The sequence below is a fragment of the Neopelma chrysocephalum genome, unplaced genomic scaffold (genome assembly GCF_003984885.1).
Source record: "Neopelma chrysocephalum unplaced genomic scaffold, ASM398488v2 Primary Assembly neopelma1_22, whole genome shotgun sequence".
Classification (NCBI taxonomy): Eukaryota; Metazoa; Chordata; class Aves; order Passeriformes; family Pipridae; genus Neopelma; species Neopelma chrysocephalum.
The window spans coordinates 629,784-642,622 of record NW_020897689.1 but is presented as its reverse complement, the minus strand read 5'-3'; the positions used below and the strand labels follow the sequence as shown (position 1 = coordinate 642,622).

Here is a 12,839-nt window from a genome sequence, read left to right as displayed (position 1 = left end):
AAAGATTCTTCCTAGGCTCAGCTGAGGTGTAGCTTGACTTTGCAATGTGTTCAACAGCAATACTGGCTTATGGCACTTGTTGGCCTGAGTTTAGCCACACACTTCAGTCCCTGCAGTGTGCTGTCCTGTCTTCGATGTGTATTAGCTCAGTTTGTGCATGCAGCTGGACGAAGCAAATCAGGGCATTCATTCAATTCACAAAGCGCCCAGTACATCTTTTACTTCAAGCTGGATCAAAACGGCACACAAACAGCTGCACCACTCAAGAGGATGGTATACTATACACTGTGACATGGTGACAGGAACAAGTAGAGAGAGGTAGGTGTTGCTAAAGGTCACTTTGCACCAATATATTAGACAATGTGAACAGAAATTTAAATTCAGTGGTATGCGCATTCCAATCGTAACAGAAGTCCCCGACATAGTTTTTGCCCAGAGTAGCCTATTCCCAAACAATTTCTACACATGGGTCAAGAGTGAACTGAAAATTGTCTGGAGCAATTTTCCATAGGCAGTTTGAAAGCAGCTGCTTGGTTTTAGGGATAAAAGAGTTTAATAGTAGGTCTAGGTTATTCGATGCCAGCTGACCTCTCTGTCAGAAAGCAGTGCTACACTTGCTTTAACCTACAAGTGCAGACACAAATCACCGGCCCAAACTCAGACCCTTCACCTATTAGAACAGAAGCCTGTAGAGATGATTCTTACACATACCCACTCAAATGCCTGCAAAACTCCTAGGAGGCCTCACTTACATTCTACTTTAACTTAAAACTTCTTCCAGCTCTCCAGTTCACAATGATCGAAGGTCTCTCAGGCCAGGTCTAAACTGACAGTTGCAGACTCATTCTGCCTGCGATGGGAACTGGCAAGGTGCAAGCAGGAGATTCATTGCCAAGTTAATTAGCGCTGCTACGAGACAGGTCAACATGAGCTCTACGCTCAAGAAGCTCAAAGCTGAGGGGTTTAATGCAGCCTGTGAGCTCAGACTTACTCAAAACAGCTTCAGCGAATCTGGGCACACTCTCATCAGTATGCTATAACCTTGAGCTGAAGGGACCATGTCTAATGCTGAGACACTGTTTCACTCCATATGCTAGTTCATTATCCAGCTCCTCTCTGTTTTGACTGCCAACAAATAATGATGTTTTTCAACACTTCTCCACTAGGAACTGAATGCACAAACAACGCATCATAAATGCCACCCAACATCTGCCAGGCAGTTACCATCTTCCCATGACTATCACCCAGGCTGAACCTGAGCAAGTGATTTACTGACAAGCTGTGTCATACCCTAGATTATGCAAACCCCAAGTCTTATGAATTGCCCACAGGTATTTGGTTAAAATATCACAGGAAAATTATTTCTAACAATAAAAACACCATGCATTCTAAAATTACTGTTACCTTGTTAATGAAAAATCAAATATCGCAATCAGTATTGCTACAAATCTTACAGCAGATATGCTGATAATGATAAGATATTCACAGAAAATAAATGAAGGAAAAGGTAGGCTTTTCCACCTTTCTTATTTAACAGGCAGTCAAAATTCTTGAAAATAGTATTATTAAATATATGAGTTATTGTAGAACAGCATCAATAGCTTAGCAGAGCAAAATTCACGCAGTCTCATGGTAAATAGGGTATCTGTGTAGCTGAGATAATGACAAGGACCAGATTTCAAGTAAATTATTTCAAAGATTAAGCAACATATTAGTGACTTGCCTTATATTATCTGTAAATTTATTAACTGAAACCAGGGCAAATTATTTGTTTTCCCACATTCCACTTATTGTAGAGCTCTTTGTTCACTTCATGGTGCTTTTCTGTACTGACTCAACTGCTACACGAATGAAAAATCTCAAAATAACTTTGAATTTGTGAATACTTTCAATAGTACTTATTCTAATCAGCCTTTACCATCAAGTAAAAGCAAAAGCTATTTGCACGATATTTGAGACTTCTGTACCTGTAATTCAAATCAAGCAACTGCTTTTTCATATTTTCATTCTAGCAGTTTGAGCTTCCTAATATCATTTTGCTTATGCCCTGTAACTTTTTTTCTCATCCAACACTTAAAAGCCTACAAGTAATATGTAGAGCCTAGCAGACAATCCCATAAATAGTTCAAGACCCTGAAAACCACAATGTACCCAATTCCTAGCTTTCTTCCAAAATAAGGCATAATATAAGCAAAAGCTTCCAGGGAAAAAAAATATTTTTAAAACAATTCAGTTACAGAGATCCATGACAACATTCAATTAATGGACTGCATGACAGCAATCACACATGTGAACAAATTCATTACAAAGATCAGATGACTTCTTCTATGGTCATACTTACCCTGAACACGGAGATCTAACAAATTCTTTTAAGGCCCTAAACAGGTGCAATGCCTGATGAACTACATAACGCACATGGCCACATCCTGAAGCAGGAAACACAACAATCCCTTCAGTTAAACCTCTTGAATTGATCCAAGGTGATTCTATGTCTTTCTTCTGAGACCACTACCCCTGCAATGCTTGCCAGACTCCCTGCTGCCTTTATTCCTGCTGGCCCAGACAGTAGCAGAAGACCACCACCCTCCATGGCAGGACAATGGCTGGACAAAACTTAACTGCAATCAACAAAAAACTAGTGCTACATCTCATAGCATTGTAACTAAAGAAATGCAACTACAACTATTAATTATGTCCAACTTGAACATCTATCAAGCACATCCTGAGAGATGCATCTGCACTGGGCATTTTATTCTTATGCCTTCTCCGTTGTTTGTTATGATGAAATGAGAGGAAATCATATTTGTAGTTCAGTGCCCAACTCTCCTTGCATTTATATTGATGTAATATTGCCTACAAATATAAGCACCTGCACCACACGAAGAGAATGCATACATATGAACACTGTGTATCTAGAAAAATTATGTCTCGGATTTTTTATAAATGGGTGTCTGAAGTTAGATTTACATATTCACATTGAGATGTAAGTACTGTGAAGTCCAGCTTTCACATATGAGCTAAGATTTTCAAAGCCTGGTGAAAGAATTTCTAAAAATGTTAAACTGCTCTGCCTCTGAATGTAATATACACATGCTTATGTGTGCCTATACTGAAAATTTTATGTATTTTGTAAAGGATTGTAAGAGCTTCTCCTAGGTTGATTTTTTTTGACCGCAGAAATGAGAGTAAGTACACACACAAATACGTATCATTGCAAGAGCCGGTGTGGACACCAGACACCTTACAGGAATTGCAAGTTCTTGAAATAACATCAGGCTGATATGCAATTCACCAACTGGAAACATGTCAAATTTCACTCCCATTTACACCTATTACAAATTTGTAGCAACTCCACTGAGTGAAATGGTGATATTGTTGATGAGATTAAAATAAGAGCAGACTATGAGCCTCCATTGGTATAAAAGTACTAAACAAGTGTAGTATGAACATACAGTAAAAGCAATATAATCAAACAAGCTCCAAGAAACTCAGCTTTTGCTGTGGAAGAGGGGATGGAAGGCGAGGGTTTAGATACACCACCTTTCTCCTTAGCTTCTCTTTATGGTGTATGTACATATTCCCACAACGCCCTGGCTCTGCAGCTGCCCCTCCCTCCCATCCTTGCTCAGGCTGGGGTTATGTCTGCCCAGCAAACGAAAACTAAATAATATCCACACAAACATAAGTACATACACAGATCTACCATCACCTTTTATGCTCTAAGCCAAGGCAATAAAATATAGCTTTACTGTTTTGGACTTAAAAAATACATGATCACAAACCGTATGTGCTTAAAATCCATCATCAGTCTCCACAGAACATATTTAAAAACATCCCAATCGTCACAAAATGTGGATTAAATTAGTATAGCCAGACTAGGCTTCACTTCACAGCAGTGTTTTCCTCAGCTGCTCCTGCTTTAGTTTCCAAGAAGTGATTCCACTGGCATAAAATTAAAATCAAAAAGCAATCACTGACCAAAGGACCTAGTTCCCTTTTTGTAACACCAAAATTCATTCTTCATAAAACCTCCTCCTAAAAAAAAAGAGACTACACATGGTATCAGTGGCATATCACTGTGAAATATGAAACTCAGATTCCAAAACTTGCCAACAATCACACATAATAGCAAAAGGAAGGCTTTTTTTTTTTTTACTTCTCTTTATTATGTGCTTAATAGTAGATTTTTATTAGAAAAATTCAAGAGAGCAAATGTAATGTTCCATATGCAAAAAAACCTCTGTACATTGGAACTGCTTATTTCTTGGGGTTTTTTTTACACTATAAATAAATAGTAGGACAGATCTCTCCCCTTTTTGTCTCAACTTAGAAGAGTCAGTATTTGTTTATGTACTTTTCCTCTCCCTTTCTTTCCCACAGTAAATAGGTGACTGACATCAAATATGGGGGAAAAAAAGATGACTAATTAAAAAAATAGACTGGATCATTTTTATTCCATTGATATCAGTCCTGCTACACCTTTGCTTGTGACAGTGGAGAGCAATCTCGATGTAAATGTTGCCTTCTGGTCCTGTTGCCTTTTCTTCACAGGGAAGAATTTCACCTGTTTTTTGACAAATGGTGAAATTTTGAAATTTTCAGCACAAATTCAGTCTAAACACTTTTTACTCTTGCTGCTCTTGCTGTTGTTTCAGAAATTAAATCTGAAATTTTCATGCTGATAACAAGCATTTCCTGATCCAAAACAAAAAAAAAATCACATTTCACTTTAAAGTATGCAATGTATTTCAGAAGAAACTATCAAAATATAACGCTTCCCTTTTTTTAAGCTGAAAATGAAGGCTGTTAGTGGCCAGTTTATTCTGAGTATGTAATGGCACTACTCAAGATAAGAAACTTGGAGGCACACTAACTCTGTAGAAACACAGAGAAGGCAAACAATAACAGAAAACAGAGAAAAGGTGAGGCAGTAGAGAGTAAAGACAATTTTTTTAGCGGTAGAGTGAGTGGAGATGGCAATCTGCCACAAGAAAGGGTTCCCTCCAGAGACAGGGAGACAACAGGTCCAGGCTCCAGCTGGTAGTTGGGGGTGGGAACTCCAGGGATGCTTTTGCTGCCACTAGCCTCCAAGTTCTTCTCTATCTCATCAGGGCTACAGTGAGACCATAACCCTTGGCAATAGGATGAGGTGCCTTTCTTCTGGAAAAGTCACCAGTCTCCACACCAAGGAGTTTTAAGAAAGGGCTGACTTTACCCACAGAGTTTTAACTGTTAGTTCAGGTGGGCAGTTCTCTCTCCCCTCCTTGTGCTGATACAGCCAGCGTCTCAGTACTCCCACCCAGTCCCTTTTACTACCCCACTGTTCTGCATATGTGATGCCAATGAGTACCACTTCCATCATCGAGTCATCATGCTCAGCCTACCACCTTGTGCTTTCAAAACAAAAAGAGAATGTATTATCATTCATAATTTTTAATCCTTTCCAGGGGATGTGAGGAGCTTAGTTTACTCCAGAGAACCCCTGGGTTATGCCTATATAAGCACCAGCTCCTAAAGGATCAAGCTGGCAAGTCAGGAGATACAGAGCACACAATAGGCAGACCTTTGAGTCTACAAATTGAAGGTTGAACAATTGGCAAACAACCTTTCCTCATGAAAAATTATGCTACAGCTACACAATAGTAATGGGAGCCAAAAGTATGTCTATTCCTGGTTTGTAGACCAGGTTTTAGTTATGCTATGATCCTCTCAGTATGCTTGCTTAGGATCCCACAATCACACGAATCATGAACACTACCCACAAATCCTGCGGCTTCCATGCCGAGCAAGCGACACACCAGATGAAGAAGGATGGAAAATATACATGTGGAATTGTTCTGGGAACTTAAAGCACACATAACAGTAAACAAAGCAAATATGGTACAAAACCTGTTGCTATTTTCACAGCATTTGTGGAGCAAAGCTGTATAAATGCAGAAGGATGTATACTGCCTCACACCTTTCCACAGATTCCAGCAAATTAAGCACAGCAGCACAAACAGCAGCAGGGAGAAGGAAACGCTCTGCAGAGGAGTTGCCCCGCTTGCTGCTGCACTGCAGGTGTATGTTTGGGTATGTGAATGAGAGAGAAATAAATAGTGTTAAAATTACTTTTGCTCATGCTTCTTTCACAGCCTTGGCTGTTGTGGAGATCTGAATGGGGAGAGACTCCCACAGTGCCATCCTCCCTCCTCCATGCACAGCCTAAGCCAGTTTGAGAAGGTTGCTGCTGTTGTTTCCTGTCCCATTTGGGGATAGCGTCACAAAACCAGTGCCAGTTAGGTCTGGTAACTCGAAGACTGTCTCTGCTCCCCACTGAATGGGCAATGCCACTGTCAGATACCAGAGCACTTGCTTAAGTGGCACTACAGACAAATTTTGGCTTGTGGCAGGAGAGATGGCTGAAAGCCAGCTGATAGAGAAGAGCAGTATCAATCTCTGTGCTGAGGGAATCCTCTGAAAATGCTGCTGAAGCAAACAGCAACTGCTAGCGGCACAGTGGCAAACAAGACACCTTTCCTGCTCTCATGGAGGAGAGGAAAAGGCAAACGGCTGAACTGAAGTGATCAACATGAACTTGAACTGTGGCACAGAGCAAACATGTGGCATGCCGTATGGAAACTCAGAACAAAACAGAAAGCTTGGAACAAAATGAAATTAAAAATCTGCTTTTATTTCAAATTACTCCACTAAACATCTAACTGAAAATTGTGTTGAAGTTGATACGACTTTGTGACATGTTGTTCCTTGAAGGCTGCCATTTTCCATCAAAAAAAAAAAAAGGTATGAAAAACGTTTCAATCTGGTTACCTTCTATCCAGCAAGGCTAGAAAACATTAAATTGTGAGCTAAAAAATAACATCACACCATTAGTCAGCAAGAGATAGCTGTTCAGCTAGCATCTATCATAATATTTTCAATAATCCATAGATACCAAATGCTGGAAAGGAAGGATAGCAGTCACTCCAAGCATACATTTTGAACTTTAAATGCATTTGATAAGTTAATTTTTTTAAAGACAGGCCCTGTGCAGCCTCACTTTGTTCACTGTTTCTAGATATAACCTATCTCAAAAAGGGTGATCAAATGTCCATCTCCAAAACAAATGAGCTTGGAGCATTAGGGCATTCTTTATTCTGAGGAGTCATCTGTTGAACAGCCTCACACTGAAGCATCTTTATAAAAGTACCTGAAAGTATCTAAGCTGCCAAATCTAGAGTTTATTGGATGAACATATTTTAAGAAAGAAATTAAATTCTTTCTGTATAATCTTTTATAAGTGTTGGAATAAAATCAGATCGAGAAGAATCAAGAGGAGTTAAAATGAACAATCTAGAGTATCTTTCCTATGAGGAAAGGCTGTGAGACCTGGGGCTGTTTACCCAGGAGATGACTAGGCTCAAGGGGGACTTCATCAATGTATACAAATACCTGAAGGGAGGGTGCAAAGAGGACAGAGCCAGACTCTTCTCAGTGGTGCCCTATCACAGGACTAGAGGCAATGGGCACAAACAGAAACACATAAGAAAAAAACCTTTTACTCTGAGGATGGTTAAACACAGGAAGAGAGGTTGTGGAGTTTCCATCTTTGGAGATACTCAAGAGCCATCTGAACTCTGTTCTGGACAATCAGCTCTTTGTGTCCCTGCTTGAGCAGGGTGGTTGGACGAAATGATCTCCATTGGTCCTCGCCAACCTTAACCACCCTGTGATAAAGGGATGAATTATTTCCAGTTACGCAAAACTACAGAAGAACAAAAAAAGCAAGAAGTAATGGCAAAAAACCTGAAATATTTCCATATTTGTCAGGGCAATATTGGACCATATTTGTCAATAGTACACCTATTTGTCCTATAATACACCGAAAGGCATAATGAGACTAGAGGGATCACTCTACCAAGCTCAGCTACCAAGCCTAAAGCGAGCCCAAAATGCTTATACATAAAACTCACACACCTGCAACATTAAAGTATAAAACAGTATCCATAAATTTTCAAACTCTCCCTCTCACATTCATTAAGTTCAGAGAAATAATTTCCACTGGCAAACTCTATAGGTATATCAGTGAATGACCAGAGTGGGAGTTGAAACAACCATCAGCAGAGCACAGGCAGAGCACAGTCTATTTTAGTTCTTGCTCTCTGTCCTCTACAGTATACCACAATCACAGAAACACCTACTAGGTTATGTAGTTTATTTGCCTGCCAGCATGAGATTCTTCCCCTTGATAATTTTTAACACTTGCTTTTGCCAAGTTAAGAGCAATGTGTCGCATCTAAACAAAATTAGCTTATTATGAGCCCCCACTGTATTTTGCAGTACCCAATGGATCATGATGCTGCATTGTATAACAGGGAAGGTGCCAAATTGTTCAGACAACATGCCAGGCCAAAACTGTTGAGTCAGCAACATAACAGGGTCCCTACGAGTGCTTGGCCCCAATACAAATACTCTTAGCCCCTTGCTAAAGCACAGTGTCCTCTTCCCTGCTCAAGGCACATCTGATCAGTCCTGGCATCTCACAGGTGTGACATGTCCAACCACTGTGCCACATGGTAGTAATTTGCAAGAAACAGACTACATTGTGGAAGAGCAGGAGGTAATTATTTGAGCCTCAGATGCAGCTTTACATCCCCCCAGTCGCTCCAGTGATCCCACTGATCACCAGACTCTGACACCCTACAGAGGACTTCAATAAACAACTCTAACCATGGTCACCTGAAAGCATTCACAAGAAAAAAAAAAAAAAGGCAACCCTAAAGGAGATGGCTGAAAAAGAAGTGACTGCGATGAAACAGACACAGAGAAAATGCCAGAGAGCTGATACAATCATCCTCTCTCAAATGACTCAGTTACACAGGAGGAGTTGTCCCAAAGACGAGCTGCAGGGCTCCCATTTCTCACCAAACCCATTTGGGTGAAATACTTGTGGTGTCATCTACTGGGTAATAGTTTCCTTGCAGGGTTTTCTACAAAAATCTAAATATCGCACAAAAGCAGAGAGCTCATCTATTTAAACATTTTTCCATTTTATCTGCACTCAGAAGCTTTCAGCCATGTTTCTAACTATCTCAGAGAATGAGCCAACGAAGTCAGCCACACAAACTGCCCAAGACTACGAAACATAGACCATTCCACAGCTATCTAAAACAAATAAAATACAAAATAATCCCTTACTTTCAACTTCACAGGAAGTTGAAAAGACCACTAAAACAGTTATACTAAAATAATGAGGCAGCACTAAAAAAATTGAGACATGATAAAAATAAAACTATTCACATAACCCTAGCTCATTCACCATAAGAATGTACATTGTAAACAACCTTTTCTTCCCAGACACTTGCTATTTTCTGCATATTTAAACACAGATGTGGGTGCTTAGCAACTGTAAAACAAAGTCATTTACTTAAATAACTGAGTCTAGACATAGGCACTTCATTTTATATATGTACTTTTAAAATACAGTGACTGCTTTATAATATTATTTAACACAGAGACAGAATCCTCATGTATGGATTTCAAAAATAAGTCATCTTCGCATTTAAGCACAGAAATAGGGATTTGAGCCTGCTAGGTAAGTACCTATATGTGTACATGTGCGCATGTGCATACTCTGTATACATGTTACCTACATATGCAACAGGTAAGGACAGAAAAAGACCTAAGGAAAGAAATTATTAACATGTTTAAAGTATTCCATTAATGTGAGAATAAATGCAGTTATATAATGTAAAGGTCTGTGTCATTCAGTGTTTCAAAAATTGTTATGAATGAGGAAGAGCATTTTGTTACAAATGCCCATATTTGAAATTAGAGACAATCAGGGAAATAAGGAAAGTTCCTACAGTTCAGAAACATTGTGAAGCCACTTCACTGCACTATTTCACTACTATTTCCAAACACAGAGCATGAACTTTATCAAGTTACTCAAAACATTGTCTTCATAAAAGGTTTTACTGAATGAATTAGTCAACAGCATCTGCAAAATTAAGTTTCTGAAGAGGAATAATACATTTTGTTAAAGTAGCTGGTCTGGCTGGAAAAAAAAAGAGTTTTTTTGTTAAAGCAGACAAACTTTTCTTTTGAACTCTTACCTATCTGTTTCCTGTACTGGTCAACGGGAGTCCTTGATGTAGAGGCATCTTTTCTACCCATTGTTTTCAATCCAAAAATCACTGTATCAGAAAAAACAACAACAAAAAACCACAAAAGCACAACATTATTCCTAAATAAATTACTAAGAAAATCAATTACTTATAATATCAGAAAAAATGGTAGCAAGCAACATTTACATGATTATACACAAAGACATAAGCCTTCCCAGAGTACAATGAGACATTGGAGTTAATCATCACTATTCTGAAAACTATTAGATACATTCTAAACATACCTTTTTCTCCATTGCATGGGTTATTAACATTACATAATGCCTGTTAGTTTGAATAAAAATAAAGAAAAAAGAAAGGATTTAAACTGATTGCACTGTAATTCCGCATTTGGTACCACTGAATTACATTCCTATATAATTTGTTTCTTTAGTAAACCAGGGAGTGAATGCAGTATTGTGAGCTGTTTCCATTATTGGCAAACATATTGACACTACACACAGGAGTCAGAGGCAGGACTAGACATGTGTCTACACCCACAGATGTAATTGCTCGGGAAACCCACCTGCAGACACATCCCTCCAGCCACCTTGAGCAAAAGGGAGGAACAAATACCTAAAACACAGCAACTCCACACTCTCCTACCTTTCTGCCATGGGGTCTAGATATCTGTGAATCAAAAGAAAGTGGAGAACAAAAACTGAGAGCTGGGTCTATGTCCATTTTACACCTCTCGGTCATGGTATTGATAGTTTAAATCATCTTCAGTGAATTTACATAACAATCATCCCAGCTCCTGAATGGGCTTCTCATGTATTGCACAGTGGAAGCAGGTGACACTAGGATTGCCCAGAGAAGTGCACTCTGATCCATCCAGAGATGCTCTTTTTGGTACACTGGTGCTCCCACACCACCCATGTATCTGAAAAAGCATCATCTGAATAGTGTTCTAGCAAATTTCCAATGTAACATGCAAAACCTTATAGTCTTGTATTCATCCCCTCACAAGGCTGCCACTCAAACGATACAGAAAGATCCTACAAACATGCTCATTTCAACTCTTTTCCCCTAATTAAGAAATAACTGGCTTTTGCAGTCGTACTTATTGCTCAAAACACTGAGACTGAACCATTTCGACTGGGCTAAAGACATTACGCACCACAGTGATGATAAGCCCCACCATCTGACTGCCTCTATGACACAAAAGTCTCAACATCAACGCCTGCACTCACGAGAGGACTGACATCTTCCAAAAGTGTCAGATTTGTGGTTCAAGCACTAAAGACGCACAGAAGCCAACCCCTGCCTTTTCCCAACCAGCCTTGGCGAACACAATGCGAAGGGCAAACATTGGCTGAATCACTCTGGATAGCCACAAACCATCTGCGGATTGTGCACATATGGCCTTGGAGTATCTGCAAGAGTTGTACTTTTCTGTTAGGCATAACCAGCCATGTTACTGCAAGACAACCCTCCCTAGTCTCTGCCAAGGCACGCTGCCTGGGAAGTGCAGCCCTTGAAGGCACTGAGATGCCAAATCATGAACCAAAAAGCATGCCACAGCACTGCTGAATAGGCTACTGTCAGCATCCCAAGCTTAAACATTCATCATTATTTCCTTCATAGCTTCAAAAAAGGTTTAAAATATAGCTGCAGGAATGATCCCCCCAGTTATTTGTGCATTTTAAACCCACAAAGTTTATTATTTTGTATTTATCTATTCTATAGGAACTGTTAGAATTTAATGAAAAGCAACAAATCCAGGCTCCTTAATTTCACATGTGGGACACAGGACATAGAAAAAACTTAGATGCTCCAAAGTCAGCAATCTTTTTTAAATGTATTCAGGAATAATAGCAAGGTACAGAAGACTGCTACTATTTTTTATTCTGAACTGAAAATTCAATTATAGTGTTCTCATGTTTCCATACATTACTTTGGTCGAATCCAGAGAATACTCCCTGTTTTATGTAAAACACATAAGTAGTGAACTGTAATCCACTGGGTTGGGGTTTTTTCCTTCTATTACACTTCCCAGAAATTCTCTAGACTGAGCTGCATTTCGCACATAACATTCACATCATAATAATTAATAAAAGAACTATTTGAACTTTCAGCTAATTGAGGAGACAACAGATACATTTTTACACTGCAAAACTAGTTCTTGGCCTTTTTACACCACTGTTAGAGACTGTTTTGACTTGCTTTTTGCAATTTCAATAGTTACTAATGTTTTGTAACAAAACATCAGCTGTGAAAGATGTTTACAGTTTTAGCAATGCCAATAAAACACAAGAAGAAAACACAGGCAAAAATTATTTCTTAATGACTTATTTCTTTATGACTTAACATGAGCCACAGAGATACTCGTGTTTGTCCACATGGATCAGTGTCACCAACTCCCACATTTAAAACCTCGACTCTTCTTTGTTCTTCAAAGGGATGCAGTAATCATCATTCATTTCCACTGCTTTGATGGTTAGATAGCAAACGCCCGAGAAACCCATGGAGACATTGGCACACGCAGCCCGATGTCTAATAAGACAGTTATTTGCATAAAAGATCAGCCACAATTTAGAATGTGTTGTGATAGATGTGGAAAGGGAATAACGGATCTATATTAGCATGTATAAAACTGAGATTGTTTTCACAATTTAATTCCTAGGGGACTATGGCTCATCACCTTCTCGTATTCCCTGAGGAAGCAACTTGCCATGAGCCAGACTTAAGCTA

General features: G+C 39.3%; 1 protein-coding gene across 4 annotated transcripts in view; it reads right to left on the bottom strand.

Moving 5' to 3' along the window:
- Nucleotides 1–12,839, bottom strand: part of TRIQK (triple QxxK/R motif containing) — a 62,131-nt gene that overhangs the window by 32,536 nt on the left and 16,756 nt on the right. For all 4 annotated transcript variants that reach the window (XM_027678856.1, XM_027678676.1, XM_027678943.1 and 1 more), the window contains exon 2: nucleotides 10,095–10,175. In XM_027678856.1, coding sequence (XP_027534657.1) covers nucleotides 10,095–10,155 — 61 coding nt within the window. In that variant the 5' untranslated portion in view covers nucleotides 10,156–10,175. The remainder of the gene's footprint in view (nucleotides 1–10,094; nucleotides 10,176–12,839) is intronic.